General features: G+C 39.5%; 1 protein-coding gene across 2 annotated transcripts in view; it reads left to right on the top strand.

Annotated features, from left to right (window-relative positions):
- The window catches only part of SPTLC2 (serine palmitoyltransferase long chain base subunit 2), a 73,195-nt gene extending 58,379 nt beyond the window's left edge, over window positions 1-14,816 (top strand). For both annotated transcript variants that reach the window (XM_065839117.2, XM_065839118.2), the window contains exons 10-12: window positions 6,639-6,774; window positions 8,833-8,962; window positions 14,099-14,816. In XM_065839117.2, the coding sequence (XP_065695189.1) occupies window positions 6,639-6,774; window positions 8,833-8,962; window positions 14,099-14,218 (386 nt within the window). In that variant the 3' untranslated portion in view covers window positions 14,219-14,816. The remainder of the gene's footprint in view (window positions 1-6,638; window positions 6,775-8,832; window positions 8,963-14,098) is intronic.
- Window positions 14,817-16,447: the final 1,631 nt, after the last annotated feature.

Below are 16,447 nucleotides of genomic sequence, written 5' to 3'. Positions count from 1 at the left end.
CTTTGATGCATTTTCACACATACATGTGTACATATACGTGCACACAGAGCTACCGTAGTCTTCATGAGCATTCTTAATTGACAAAGGTCCTTGTTTTAGTTAGCTTGAATAATTTTTTTCTTCTTCTAAGGAAGACCAAAAATTAACTTGTTTAGTCTTGGGAAACCATTTGTACAAGAGAGGAAAAAGACATTAAATTCCCTATACTGTGGCTGTCAGGACAGGACAGGAAACCTGTCCAGGTGAGCAGTCCTACAAAATCAATAGCCATCCTAGCAAAGTATTCCCCATGAGGTCACACTTATATCAGTAAAGCTGTGTTATTTTTGTTGAGGTAGACTTATTCTAGAATAAACTTGACTGAAATAAATTATACTAAGGTAAGTGGTTCTACCACAAATAAGAGATGACACATCTGTCAATAGGTGATATAATGTGTGTCACCTCCAACAGCTCTGCACTGGCAAGAGTTTGTAAGATGGCACAAGCCTGAAAAACAATGCAAAACGAATTACATTAGAGACTGAAAGCAACTCTTGTGCAAAGAGTTAATGGAGTATTTTCATCTTATGGATTTGATATTAACTTTCCATAGTCTTCTTTACTACTTGCAGTCTTTAATATGATTCAGCCAGTCTTCTTAACAAAACCTGCATCTTGTTAGATACATACTGAATCTTATCAGAGTACATATTTACGAGTTATCACAAAATTCTTACAAATCTCTGCTAGTAAACATTTGAATTTTGTTGATTGCATAATGAAAACTGAAACTGAGGATGCTCCGCTATGTTACAGCTCGAGGTGTTATACAGAGTCTGAGAAATTAGGGCAATAAATGTGTATCACAGGTGAAATGATTGTGTATGTACTGAGTAGCAATCTGTTCATATCAAGAGTTTTCTTTTATAATAAATCTTTCATTTAGTCATTAAAACCAAATATGTTAGCCTTCAACTGGCATGTAAGATAAAGGCATGAAGTTGCTTGGCTTAGCCTCATTGTCTGTGTTGCCAACAAAACATACATTAAATTAAGATTGCAAGATTGAAACTCTAATGTGTTGAACAGCTATAAAATTAGTTAATCAGAGAATATGTAGTAACTTCATGATGGCTATCTAATGTGACATATTTTCCATTAAACTGGTATTTGTTGACCAACAAGAGTGGTATTGCAGCTTGCTCATACAGTTAACCATTTCACTACTCAGAAACTATTTTAAAAGATGTGTCCTACTATGTTACTTTGAATAAATTTGAAATGTAAACGTAGAGCTTTCTTTGTGTTGCACCAAGTGTCTTTGTTTTAGATCCAGGTGACAGTGATCCCTAGTGTGACAAGTGAATAAAATCCCACTTTTTTTTTTTTTTTGTATTCCCATCTGAAGTTGATTTGACCCTCTGGTGTTTGGTGTCAGTCAGTAGTCTGTTTGTGTACAGTGCAACATGCTTTTTATTTCTCAAGAAGCCTTGCTGATGAAGTGTTGCATTGTTTAAGACAGATTTGTGATTCTTCTCCAATTGCTGCCTGGAGATCACAAGAAGGGAGAAAAACTAATACATCCTGGTTGAACTAAATTTTCTTGTGAGTCCAGTACCATCTATGATAGCTTATTCATTAGCCTTAATAGATGACAGGGACATTACAAGTATTAGGTCTTTGTCAGTCACTTCCACAGATTGTAGGGCTTCCTTATAGAGGTGATTTTGGTTTTTTAAAACATTGAATAGAGAAGTTACACAGATCTCAGCTCTAAAAAGTGTCTAGTTTTCCTTTTTTTTTTTTTTTAAGACTATGTTCATCCTGGCCTTGCAAAAATTTTTAATCACTGTGGATTTGTTAAACTGCCTTTTGCAAATAAGGTCAGTCAGAGAATCCGTGCAACATTTGTTATAATAGTGTAAGCATCAAATTCTAGTCTGTAAGAAGCAGTGAGACTAAATAAAGGGGAACTTCTCCATGTGCCTCACTGATAAACCCATTGCAAGATGATTTTAGATTTTGTGTGGTGGAATGTGCAGCCTCCTTTTTTATTCTGCAGGTAACTATGGTAAGTTATCAATTTAATTTTGGTTTCAGGAAGAAATTTGTTTAAATGACTACTTGATAATGTTTTCGCTATAACTTTTGTCTGTCTGAGCAATGTGACCCCTGAAGCAGAGATCTTCACAAGTGATGAAATGTCATTCCCTTAGCTTATGGGGATCTGTCCTAGCAGATATACTAATTTACTTTCCACCAGGGTTGCAGGGGAATGTGTATCTTATGCTCCTTTAGATTCATAATTGAGTGCTTTCTCTAGGGTGTTGGGTTTTTGTTTGTTTTGTGTTGGGGTTTTTTGTTTGTTTTCCAGGAACATGCTAGCTGCATTTTTTTAATATTATTGTGTGCCTTCTTATGTATTTATAAGACTTGATATGCTACTCTTTAAATATTTTCAAATTTCAGAAAAGAGACTCTTCCTCAGCACAAATGTAGAAACACAATCTTTTGAAGTTTATTTAGAAGTGGGAAGAAATTGCTGTTTGTGTTGGGAAGTATGCACTAAGTATGGTAAGAATGGTAAAAATACAACAGTCAGTCAGCCGTTACCTGCTGTATTGGTTCAGCTGGTGGCACTGAACCCTTTGCTGCAGAAACTCTGAAGCCTGACTTGTCTCTTCTGTCAAGTGAAGTTGCTTAGGGTTTGTGAGCCCAAAAGCCTACATTTGGCATTATTGACCATGAAGAGTAGGTGCTATAACAACTGTGATGTTACAAGCAGTGCCTTAGAATGAAGGTTTGAGTGGAGCTTTGAGTGACTTTCTCAGCAAAGCTGCTGCTGATCTGGGAAGTCACACTTGGTCAGGGGCATCTGGGCTCTGTGCCACATACTCTGAACTGCAGGTGTAGAGTAAAACAAATGTCGGTATGAAAATGAGCAATTCCATTTTAAAGTGACTGCCTGTTATACCTTGGACCGGTATAAGGTTATGTCAAGGAAAAGCACGTTCCTCTTCTCAAACTGTCAGCTATAGATATTCAGCCCATCTTAGCCATCCAAGCAGATGTAATTATTTTCTCTGTTCTTTTTTCTTTCTCTCCTGAATCCATACAAATGCAGCTCTGAGTTGAGGGTGGTGAAGGGAGAGTGTTTCTCCCTTTGGGGTGGCATGTGACCTTCTAATACAATGGCAGCATGTTCTTCAGAGGTTAACTGTGAGCTTTGGACTAAATGGTGTCCATAGTGCTACAAGCAAGGGAGTGTTTTACTAAATTGCAAGACCAATCTTCTTATGACTGCGGTAAATTTGCAAAAGGGTACAAAAGAGGAGTTGTTGTTAGTTAATCCTGTAATTCCGGTGTAGATCTGTCGGTAGCTATTATAGTTTAAGATATTTACAGGACCCATGAGGGACTTCAGATCAGTTGCTCTGATAAGGATTTCTAGTTTTCTAGCCCTTTTGAAGAACTCAGTTCCAGTAATCCTCCCTTTCTTCTCCCTTTTCTTCCCTCCCTGAAGGTCATCACATTCCAGTTTCCTACATGAAAGGATGTTACCAGAATTGTTGCACAATTCCTGTGCAAAAACAATTGGCAGGGTGGTGTCTGAGCCGACCTTCTTTGCATGTTCTTAAAATGAGGCTGCATTCTGCCACGAAAGGCATTTGCTGGAGGATTGCTGCCATCCTGGAATGCTTTCTAGGCCTGTAGTTGCATAGACATGGACAAAACGCTGAGTTTCAGAAGACGTTTGGGCTGGGAAGGGATTTTGAGGTCCTGTCTGAATGCTCAAGCGTTGTTTGGGTGCAGGTGAGATTAGCACTGGTACCTGATCACTGCGGTCTCCAGGCACCGCTTGGTTTGTCTTTGTTGTCGCAGAGAACATGGTAAAACTGTGGTGGCAGTTCCCAGCGTGCTGTGCTGTGCTAGCATGTACCAGTGGGGCTGAACCAGCAAATGTTAACACAGCTGAAGACTGGGCGTATGCTTTTTTGCGTAATATTGCAAACCCTCTTCAATTAGCGTGTGGCATCACTCTTCAAGTGCAGGATTTTATAGCGGATTAGGAGACTAAATGAATAGAAGTGCAGAGAAGAGAAGTTGCACAGGATGCAGGGAGAAAGGAAAGTGAAGGACAAAGAACAAGTGCCCAGTTCTTGTTCAATTCCTGCTGCTTTGTTTCACCATGACTACAGTTATTTCTCTTCAGAAGATGGGAATGACATGTGGTGGGTAGTGAGAAGACGCCACTGAATGTGTGTTAAAGTTCTTAGTAATATTATTATAGCCATGGTGACAAGTTTTTAAAGAGGAGACAATTAAATTGACTGATCTTGGAGTGGAGTAAAAAATGACAGGCTTGTGAGACCCACAAACCTGAAGAAAGCGTCTTCTAAATCTATCTGTTGCTGTTGTAGATGATTACATCTCTGTAGAGAACTGAAAGATTTGCGCGTTAAACTTGTTTACGTCTCAAAGCCCTCTTCAATCTATAAGGACAAATCTAGAATCATAAATTCTTTTTATGGGAAAGCATTTAAGGAAGACTGTGAAGTGATTGCCAACTACAAATTAAGGTTCCTGTTTAATCTTTAGCCTGCAAGTCTCCCAACAATTTGCGTAAGGGTGTGATTGTATAGAGGGGAAAACGATAAGGGTGCTGAAATTTCCTTCTTCTGGAAGTGCTGTAATCTCTGTGCTTTATGGGAACGTAGAGAGAACATACGTATGGAAGAAGCTGCATTCCTTGTTGTGGGAGGGGGCTGATCACAGTAGTTGTATCCAGCTGTGTATGTTACCTTACCGCTCTCGCAGTAGTGAAATCTCGTGCTTATTTTGGTGGGATTGTAGATCACTGACTCAAAACATCAGAAGTTGTGCATTTCTGTATAGGAGACGTGGATGTAGCTTTCTCAGAAGGTACCACAGTAGGTTTTTTCTGCAGGTAGATTGTTCTGGACACTTGAGTTGATTGTCTCAATGTTAGAAATGCAAGTAGTGGCTTTTGTCCCACTCTCTGTAGTATCTTGCAGTTGACCTGTTTCTTTTTATTTTGTTGTTTAACTTCACTTTGCAGTCTGGGGTATTTAAAGTAACCAAATAATTGGTCTGAAAACATAAAAGAAAGCTAGGTCTCCACTGGAGGATCTGATCTAATGTGAGCTAATAAAAAAAGAGTTTCATAAGCACAAGATGCCATTGTGTTTTACTGAAAACTTGCTGCTTTGGGGGAAAGAGGAATTTAAGCATCTGCAGAAACTCTGGGAGAGAAAATAATAAGAAATAATGCTGTTAACAGAGGAGAAGAGATGCCTTAAATGGCAGTGAATGCTGTTAAAAATACCAGATCCTGCCCACTAATGATAGGCCAAGTTTTGCAAACTTAACAGGTTTCATCCTTTTTTCTTATGCTTTGCCTTTGATGGGATTTTGCCTTTGATTACACAGTTGTGGGTGGAATGTCTGATACTCTTGGCAATGAAAAACTATATAGGTTCTTAAAATTACATTTGTTCTGGCCTGGAGCATAGCTATGTGGGTGTGGATGTTTCTTTGAGGCCTGACATTCCTTTTGGCTGATCACCTTCAGTTATCTACAACTTTAAAGGAAGATGATTAATATCTAGCAGCCAACTTCACCATGTGGCAGAGATCCGCACTGCTGTAGATTCAGTGTTTCAGTATGTGAATCACCCATCCGATGAAGGTAGTGTTTGGTTAATCAGCTATCCAGAAATACACTCTGTGGACCAGAGACAAGTAATTGTAAATGTTATCTATCATAGTCTCATCAATAGCATAGTGCTTAATCTCTTAAGCACATTAGAGTTATTAGTTGATCAGAAGTGCATTATCATCTGCTTAGGTGAGATGATATGAATCTTTTTCTGGGCAATACAGAAATGTACTACACTTTGCTAGCTAAGAATTTAATTAACTGAGGAATAGGTTTTCCCATGACTGTCTGAATAGCTGGAATATTTAAATTATACCAACTGTCTAATGTCCTGTGTACAGGTTTAGACAACCATTAAAAAAAAAAATACAGAATTGGCTGAATACGTGATAAATTGGCTGCTGCTGCTTATGTGAAGCAAGCTGGTTAATCAGAAGTGATCTGTTTGATTTAAACCCAGCTCATTTTAACTGAATAAGGTTAAGGAGCAGCCACACGATCAGTTCAGCAAGCAGATTTAAGCAGGAAAAAAGTAATTTCCATCAATACAGGCAAGCAGGATAAAACATGGCAAACAACTTCAGCTGATTCGACATTTCCATTAATGATTCAAAGTGTAAGTAAACTTTTCTTCAAGATACTGTTACCCATGATTGTTGAGCAAATTTTCAGTCTTGTTTAAAAGCAGGTACCTGTCTTGTTCTGCTAGGTACCTCTTGACAAAAACCTGATCCGGAAAACCTAGGGAATGTTTGACTTGACAGCTATGCTTGTCTTAGTCCATTCAGCTAAGTAATTAATCTTGCTTACGTGAGGGAGAAGAAACTGCAGATTCTGGTGTGCATTTCATTTTAACATTTCCATAAGCACAAGTGATATTTTCATAGTCTGTACTTTAACAAGTGACCTTGTGTTGCAGTTACATGTGTGACTTACGACTATTGTGTTCACGGTCTTGTCTTAATTTCTTCTCTAGGGAAAGCGCGTGTGCAGCAGCTAGCAGAGAACACCAGGTATTTCAGGAGACGGCTGAAAGAGATGGGCTTTATCATCTATGGAAATGAAGATTCCCCTGTTGTGCCTCTGATGCTGTACATGCCAGCAAAAATTGGGTAGGTTTAACAGGGTACCGTCTCATCCATAGTCTCTAAAGCTAGGGTGGTACAAGAATATTAAGACTTGTCTAAATATAAGAAAAGACTAGTTTGATTTTTTTGCTTCTATGATCATTACCAGGTCTTATAAAACATGGAACTTCCTACATGTGATCTTCAGAAAACCAGGGCTTGTAGCTTGAGGCGGCAAGAAAACACTTCAAAGGGAACCAATTTTACCACTATGTGCCACATTTTAAAAATTGGAGGCTTTTTTCCTTTTTGTTTATTTGTAAAGTGTATGCTTTAGAGAGAAGTGTGTGCTAAAGAGAAGCTGAAACTGGATAGAAATTAACATTAAACATCACTGGAGGAATCCTTCAAATCAGCTCATGGTTCACAAGCAGCCGACGTTTCTACAGATGTACTCTAAAAACTAAAAAAGAAAAAACAGAGGGGCAGGACACAATAGGACACAAATTAAAGAGGTCTGCATTTAATAGCCCAGGTGTTATTGTAAATACTAATAGGATGTAACATATAGCTTTATAAATGCTTATGGAGTTGTGGGCTGCTGTGTCGATAATTAAGGCTAAAATTCTGCATCTATTAAAAAATTTTTGCAGCATAAACAAAAGCCTGATTTCAAGGATAACCTGGCTTTCATAGCTGCTTTTCAGTGTCCCTGTATAATGCAGTGCTAAAGCAACACTTTCAAATTTGGAAAGCATAGCTTCGGTTTAAACCATGCCGAACATGTCTGGTGCTCTTCCAGCTCAGTTAGGCTTCAGTCTGGCTGTGAACTGTGGTTCTGTGAGGCAACAAGCGTCTTCTAGCACTCTGTATGAAGCCAGGTCAGTCCTCCACTCTTCTCAGTATCACCCAATTGAAACAGCCTGAAACTTTTATGGATGCTGTAGAGTCTGCAGTGTGTGCCATCCAGCACACGGAGGCATGCTGTTTCTACTGCCCAGCTGCTCTACCACTCAGTACTATCTTTTCCCTGGAAATGTTCGTGGAAATGTTCATTAGCTGAGCAGTTGGGCCAATAACTTATTGTAAAGTGAGCAAGAACACAGAGCTCTGACAAGAGTTGGCCTTTAGTATCTACTTCATCCTTTCTTTGTCTCTGTTAGTCTGTTTTTTGGAAATAGTTTGAGAGTACTACATGGATACTAAATGAAGTGTATCAGGATACACGAATTTATAAGGAAAATAGTTGTAGCAGAAGTAAAAGGCAAAAATTGTAAAAACCTAGTAGGGGATGTTATTTTTATGCATCCTCATAAGCCTCTTGAATTTATTTCTACTTCTGAAGACAAGGTCAGTTCAAAAAGGATTAACCATTTCCTGGGACCTGTAGAAACACCCACAATTGTACTGCTATTATGGAAAGGATCTAGATCTTTGTGCCTCTCATTGACTAAGTCACAACTGTTAATTTCTTTAACGTCCATAAGAATTTGTTTTGTTGAAGATACTGATTGACAGTTGTATGAGGTTTCTGCACATTCCTTAAAAATATTTGGTAAAAGATTAGATGATCTCAATTTACTGTGGCAATTCAATGGTTCCCATGATAGGTGCTTAAAAAGTGGTACATTCTGTGACACCATAATGTACTTTACTTGAATTAAATTGGTGAAAACAAACCTCCTTGAAACTCCAGAACTATCTGCTTTGGGGGATTGCAGCACGGGGGATTCCTTGCATAGTCAAACTTCTGAACCTAAACCCCCATTTCCTATTGGAAAGATTTCCAAGCTTAGGTTACAAATCCATTTAGAAGCAGCCTGCTAAAAGACCAGCATCCGCCACATACGATCTTTCAGCTTTGTTAGAACTTAATACAATGAAACCTTTTGAGGAGGACCACCTTGGGATTCAATTTTGAAAAGGCTTTTGTGAACAGGTGTTCTACCTCTAAAAGCAAGCACTAGAAGCTCCAAGTTGTGGTCTTACAGACTTGTTTCAACAAAGTCCTGCATGGGTTAACCTACTGAGACCTTCACGCTGCTGCTGCTACTTTGCCTCCACTGGTATCATTCTGACAATCTTTCTTGTTCTTTCTGGCAGCGCGTTTGGGCGTGAGATGCTGAAGCGGAACATCGGTGTTGTGGTTGTGGGCTTCCCTGCCACCCCCATAATCGAGTCCAGAGCCAGATTCTGTTTGTCTGCAGCTCATACCAAAGAGATGCTTGATACGGTAAGTGTCTCATCTTGTCTTCCTCATGGTTTCTATAAACAGATACAACAATTGTCTATTTTTTGTAGACTAGTTCAATGTTTGGTACACAAACTAGTTGAACCTGATGTTCAAAGCCTTGTGTAGTAGAGCTGGCAATGACTCTCTCTCTTTCCTTGCTTCAACAATGCAGAATGGCTGCCTACAGCAAAGCAGGGACTTTCTTTTCCTATTTTAAATTATGTGAGAGAGAGAGAGTCTTATTCCTTAGAAACAATGCTTTTTCCTCTTTTAAGAGGCTGTACCTTCCACTGAATCTTTTAGAAGGAAAAAATTCTGGTTCTTCTGATCCTAGATGCAGAAGGTAAGAAAAAAAACTCCTGAGAACCTCCAAAATGTCTCTGTTCTTCTCAAAAGCAAGTGCAAACCTCAGGACATGATTATGAATGATAATTTTTATTCCTAAGATTACTATTCCGGTTCTTGTTCAAAATTTCAGAGCACTATATCTTAAATGATCCTCCCCTAAATGAGTCTGTACCATGTGCAGTGCCTTACTGACTCCTGTCTGCATTAAGCACATTCCGGTGAGAATGGAGGTCCCCTCTAAGGAGGCCTGCGTCCCAGTTAGGGATACTGCCTTAAAAAACAAGGATGGAGCTTACTCTGACTAATACAGTTGAAAGGGGATTATATTAATAAGCCTGTCGATTCTTACTATGTTTTAATGTGGTAACTACATTCATTTTTGAGTCTTCTGATAAATCTTCTTTGATGGACATGTATGTGGGCTGTCATAGGCTCTGTCAAAGTTCTCTGTTGTGTTTTTTCCCCACTTTGTTGTTCTGTGAGTCAGAACCTGTGCTAGGCTTCAGGAGAGTAGACTCTTTCAAGCTGGTCTCTGAACAAGACAGAATTCCAAAGGGTACAGTCCTGAAGAGAGGAGAAGCCTACACAGTTGAACAAACCAGCAGAAACATGAAATGGAAGCACATAAGAGGTGCAAGCAGGGACTAGTGACCCAGGAGGAATAGAGACAGTCCTGAGCATACAAGAATGGGGTTAGGAAAGCCAAAGCCCACCTGGAGCAGAGTCTGTCAAAGGACATGGAATGCAGCAGTCAGGGCTTTTGTTGAGGGTCTTAGTAGCAGAAGGAAGAGTAGAGAAAATGTGAGGCTGCTGCTGAATGGCGTGGGGATCAGGTGATAAATGACATGCAAGAGGCCAGGGTACTTGGTGCCTTTATTGCCTCATTGTCTACTGGTGAGACTTGCCTTCAGGGGTCCTGGGCCCATGAGGTCAGTGGAAAAATATGGAGCAATGAAGACTTACCCTTGGTGTGAAGGAGAATCAAATAAGGGAACATTTAAACAAACTATAAACATGCACATATCTGTGGGACCTGATGGGATGCACCCACAACTGTTGAGGGAGCTGGCTGTCACTGCAAGGCCACTCTTGATTATCATCTTTGGAAGGTAATGGTGATTAGGGAAGGTTCCTGAGGTTTGGAAGAAAGCAAATGTCACCACTGACTTAATGAAAGGCAAGAAGTGTGATCTGAGAAACTGCAGGTTGAGAAGCCTCACCTTGATCCTCAGGAAGGATGACGGAGAAAGAAATCCTTGAAACTATTTTCAAACATATCATGGACAAGAAGCTGATTTGGAGTAGTCATCATGGAGTTATGAAGGGGAGATTAGGCCCAGTGTCCAGATATGATCAGGTGGTAACACTTCAATATGTGAACAGCAAATGGGACATGTAAACAGATATCTGTTAATGTCATGTCAAAAAAATAGATGAAAACTTTTCACACTTCACCACCGCAGAACTTTCAAATTAACAGCCAAAAATGGCTCTTTTTAATTTCAGTTTTGTTAGGAAAATTAGTAAGGCAGTGGTGTGTGCAGTTTGGTAATGTGTATTTAGTGTCATTATGTATTGATTAAACAAGTTGCCATGTATCTGTGGTGCTGTACTTGCTGCTTCTGAGTTGCTTCTGCCTTACAAGGCCTGAGAGATTCTGCCCTGACAGACAGCAGACTGCTTAAGGAGCTCCTTCCCAGCTATTTGCTCTGCTACTCTTGCCATAATTATCCCAATTCAGTTATTTCTGTTCCAAATAAAATTCTGGAACAGTATGTTTGGAGAAGGCCTTCTCCTTCTTTTCCTTTCCCCCTGTATAAAATTAATAGTATCACAGACTTGGCTCAGAGCATGTTAATAGAACTGAGTACATTGACACAAATGATGGCGTAGTAACTTCTGGCCAGGTGGATGGGAAGGAGGTGAGGGGAAGGAAAAGAAAGGAAACTGAAGTCTCTGAAATGATATTGCTGTAAACTGAGCTACAGCTGAAACTGTGTAAACTTGATGTGCTGGTACTGCCTGAGCAATCATGCAGTCTTGCTCTTGGTTAGATTCTTGGTCTTCTCTCTTAGTGACTAGCTGGAGTCTTTACTGTAACAACCTGCTTTTGCAGGGTCTACATAAGTACTATACTTGCTGTCTTCCAAAACCAATCTGTAACTTTTATTACTCAGCTTATATAAGCTTTTTTCCTGTCAATTCACTTACAGGTCTGTCTGCCTTCCAGAAAATGTTTTAAATTTTATGCATTGAACTCTAAAGACTGATTTCTAGAGTACCTCTCTATGGGCTAAATGCTCTAAACAGAGGAAATTATTGTTTAATATATGAGGGCTTGTCTGCCTAAGAAAATTATTCCAGGACAAAATGAGGTGTGAATTTTGAAGTGAATGAAGAAATCCTGATTTAGCTCAGTATGTGGAGACTTTGTTCCAAGTTAGGGTAATCTTCTTTAACGTTCAAAACAGCTGCACACTCTGAACCCAGAACATTGGCAAGAGGAGTTTGTAAGGAACAAGTCTGTGTCAGTGACTTTGTGTTGTTTTTTTCTTGTGATGCAGTGAAAAGGGATTGATTTCAGGCAGCTAATCATTAAGGCAGCACTCAGATCCAATCCCTCTACTGAACTGTGGCAACAATATCCACAATGAAAAGAACTGAAAGGAATAGACTTGAAGAAGCTCTCTGCCAGCTGTCTCAAAGTCAGTGACAGAGAGGAGAACTTGGTAGCGAATCCGTGTGTACGTGGATGCTAACTAGAGCTGCTAGGGCACTTTTTCTAGCCAAAATTTATCCAAGTTTAGAGCACAGGGAAGAGAAACTTGTCTTGTAAATGCTTATATTTGCAATGCTTCCTTGTTCTTATTAAATAAGCCTACATGATGGGGAACAGTTCTCAGTTACAATTTTAACTGTTTTATATAAATAAAACTTCCTTGCCTGAAAATATTTGGCTCAGGATCAGAGTGAAGTCCTTCATAACCTGCATCCCTGTGGGCTGGTCCTTTCTTTTCACTGATGAAAAATATATTACACTCTCCTGAAGTCAGAGTTCACCAATGCCACTTCCTTTGTAGTCTTTGCTGGTCACATGGTCCTTTTTGTTTTAAATTAATAAAATCCTAAATCTGCATTCAAGAATAACAGTTAACAGACTCTTTCAACAGAAATTCAACCTTAAATTGTTTCCATATGGGGTCTTTACTTAAAACTCTGGCAAACTGTGCCCATGCTTTTGTTTTGTTTTTACCAAGGTCCAACTTCTGGTTTTGTCATTCTCCCAACTTTTAGAGAGAGTTTCTTGCTGCCAGATACAGCAACCATGAGGGGCCATTGTTTAAAGAAACAAGAACTTGAACTATCCATCCAGGAAGAAAAAGCATGTATGGATATTAACCTCCATGTAGTCTCAAGAGACAGGCATTTGACCCAGAACATGTTAAAATTGGAGCATTAATGTTGGATTAGTGGCATCCTGAAGGAATGCTGAATGTATCTATCTGAATAAATTTACAATTCAAGGATGTGCAGAATGCCAGCCTTTGAGTTCAAAAATCACATTTGACTTGGAAGTCATCTTCTGAACTCATTTCTTTGTTACTTGCCTAGATAATTAGCATCACATATTGTTGCAGATTTGTCTGCAGCAACTGACTTTTGTACCTTATTTCAGGAGTGTTCTGTAGAAAAAAGGAACTGAAGTTTAGGGTTTGGCTTTTTAAAAAAATGCTGTTGTGAACCAGTGTCTTATCAAAGAGATTGCAACATAAAGAAACTATGATTAAGTGAGCCGGGACTTTCCTCATTTCTTACACTAGCAGATGTTTGATCTCTGTTAAACTTAACGTTTGCATTCGGGTCAAAATGGTGAAAGCTTTTGTTAGCTCCCTAGCAGTGTTCTAGGCCATCAGTTGCCTGAGTGTTGCCCTTGTGGCAGCTTGCTTTCTAGGGAGAAAATGCTTGGGATCCTTCCCAGAATAACTTATTTTCATTCCTTACATTGACTGATAAAAATCTCCCATCCAATGTTGTTTGTGATACAAGCTTGCATCTCTATATGGACAACCCAAATTAACCAAATGTAGTTAAAACAAATGCATCAATAGAACTTGTTAGCACAATATTGCAGTTTGCCCTTTGCCATCTTGCAATTTAAAAAATACAGGTCAGAGATGGTGTGCTAACATGTGTATTGTTTTCATCGTGAAGGATCACAGTATCACAGTATGTTTGGGATTGGAAGGGACCTCAAAAGATCATCCAGTCCAATCCCCCTGCTGGAGCAGGAACACCTAGGTGAGGTCGCACAGGAACATGTCCAGGCGGGTTTTGAATGTCTCCGGGGAAGGAGACTCCACAAGCCATACATAAAGAGGAGTCAAACCTCCAAGTATTCTTTTTCTGCTTCAGCTTTATTACCCCCAGGAAAGGAGAAACATTGTTTTCAGTTTTTCTGTCTGTGAATTGGCATAACCTTTTTGGGAATGGCAGTGAAATCTGAGCTGGTGTTGCTGGATGTTACTGTCCTGCTTTGGAAGCATAGTCAGTCAGGTGGGTGCAGAGTCGCTCTGTTAAGTGACCAGTGCTGCTCTCTTGGTCTTGAGACTTCCAAATGCTAAAATCAAACCCAAATCCTATGTACCTCTGAAGCTACAGACTGCTAGCACAGTAAAATCTCATTGAAGTAAAATGGCTGTCAGAGTAGTCTGTGGGAATGCAAAAAGGCAGATGTGCTGATAACTCTTGCATGTTTCTTCTGCTGATCTACTGTGATCTCTTTCTCAGGCTTTAAAAGAAATCAATGAAGTTGGGGACCTTTTGCAACTGAAATATTCCCGTCACCGTTTGGTACCACTCTTGGACCGCCCATTTGATGAGACTACATATGAAGAAACAGAAGACTGAACTCCCCCCATGTGCCTTGGTTGGGGGAGCACACCCTGTGGGACACTCTGTAGCACACAGCCCACAGTGTCCATGAACAACACACTTCTGACTGCTTAGCATAAAAGACATTTCCTCACAATACTGAAGTGGCCACATCAGCTCTAAATGGCATTTTGTAAATAGGGAGAGGAGAAAAACAAAGCTTTGATTCCCATGTCTTCAGGGTCTCGCCCTAGAGGTGCTTGGCTTTATTTTTTTTCTCATTGCTTTTTTAATTTATTTGTCCCAATGATTCACAGCAACCCAAGCTGCCTGTGGCTGATCAGCTCAGACCTTGTAATCACCGTTAGCCTCCCAAATGCTGGCTGAGATGTCGTGAGCATGTGTGACGCTGGCGTGGCAGCATTTCCAGAGTCACTGCTAAGGTGTCTGACCTTCCCATTAAGGAGTGAGCTGACCTGTCTGGTTTTGGAGACTTCCCAGAGAAACTGTTGATTGCTAACTTTGACATATTTAACAAGATGGAAAATCAACCAAAGGTTTTTTTCTTTTGCAGTTACTTGTGTTTAAAACTTGAATTTAGCCTTTTTAAAATAAATGTGGTGTTGACTTGTCACTGACAGGACCATTGTTCCCAAACATTACTTAGTTTTGTAAGCCACAGGCAGAAGGACTTCTGGGACTGTAACCTCTTTTCCTTCCTGGTATGGATACTGACCAGATGGTCTCCTGGTTTTGACACTCATTATCCTCTTGATATAGGGTAAGTGTTGGAGAGGTTTTTTGTTGGTTTTGGTTTGGGGGTTTTTGTTTGCTTGTTTGTTTTTTCAAACAGGCTGTGTTTATCGTCCTTCCGGCACACTTCTGTTTAAAAAAAAAAAAGGTAGCTTTAGCATGAGTTGCTTTCTCTTCTTCAAATTAATTTCTCTTTTGCTTTAGGACTATCATAAAACCACAAACAAGTCACTGCTGAGTTCTGGAAGGGTGCACTTGGGATCAAGTAAACCATAGCAAGCCTGTGCTTCTTGTTTAGACCAGAACCCCTCAATAAGCAGGCCTATACAATGGATGACTGTTAGGAGAACCACTTATTTCATGCAGATCTGTAGAAGAATGATTGCTACCCATTGCCACACTAATTCACTCTTTCTTTTCATATACAAGATGTTCTTCATTGGCCTTTTTGAACAAGGCTTTTATGCAAAGAGTGTAGACAGCTTGGCTCTTCTATCAAAGCTGATGTTTCAGTGAGCCAGCAGTCTCTCTGGTAGCAGCCACGTCTGTGTAGGCCTTCCCTGAAGAGAGAATATCCTCATTGCATCTGGTTTAAGGTCTTTATTCTTTTTTGTTCTGTTAGTGTGAGATCAAATTAATGTTCACCGAGCCAGTTGCTGTTTGGAATCTTTATTTGCATGTTCCGCACTGTCTTACTGTGATCAAAGTTTAAAATAGACACCATTGCTCTAGCACACCTTAGAGGTGGTCTGCTACTTACGTCATTGCATCTTGGATTCTTTCAGTGAATGGAATAGATCATTGAAGAGATACCAAAAGTTTTCTAACAGGATTCAGTTGCAGTATAGTTTGTTTCTGTATGTTTACCTTGGACATGTAGGTTTTCTGCAAAGATAGTAAAGCTTTAACATCGTATCAATTGGGTTTGAGCCAGCTGTTCAGTTTGGGTTAGCATGATGCTTTTTGCAGGTGGCTGGAGTTTTTTAAACAGATTCTTCATCATAATGCTAAAGCAGAGTGTGGCTCAAAGCTATCTGCCTGGTGCTGCAAAAAAAAAATAGTAATGTTAAGTTCTTTTATGTTCATTCTGTAACTATCAGGGATGTAGCTCTTTGGTCATTAGAACCAAGCAGTTCTGAAAATACATCTGGTGAATTAAAGCAGAATTGTTTTCTGTTTTATAGAATATATATATATATATATCTTCATGCATTTATAGATCTTGTTGCATTTTAATGTGAGGGAACTTCAAAACACTGATTCAGTTCTTACCATTGCATTTCAGAAATTTAATTAGATGAGAACTAAAATTGACTCTTTCAAAATACGACCAGATAACTCCTTCTGTGTTAGTCCACTAGTGTTGATTTGCTCGCCTTCTGGAGCAAAGTGTGTGCACAGACCAAGAAGTCTGTAACCTGTATCTGCAACTTTAATAGATATGAAATAGTCTCATTTGTTCAGCCACAGAGTGAGTAAACTGCAATTACGTGAACTTACTTCATCAGTTTG

The sequence above is a fragment of the Patagioenas fasciata genome, chromosome 5 (genome assembly GCF_037038585.1).
Source record: "Patagioenas fasciata isolate bPatFas1 chromosome 5, bPatFas1.hap1, whole genome shotgun sequence".
NCBI classification, from domain to species: Eukaryota; Metazoa; Chordata; class Aves; order Columbiformes; family Columbidae; genus Patagioenas; species Patagioenas fasciata.
The sequence above is the reverse complement of the archived record's forward strand: the minus strand, read 5'-3'. Positions and strand labels throughout refer to the sequence as shown.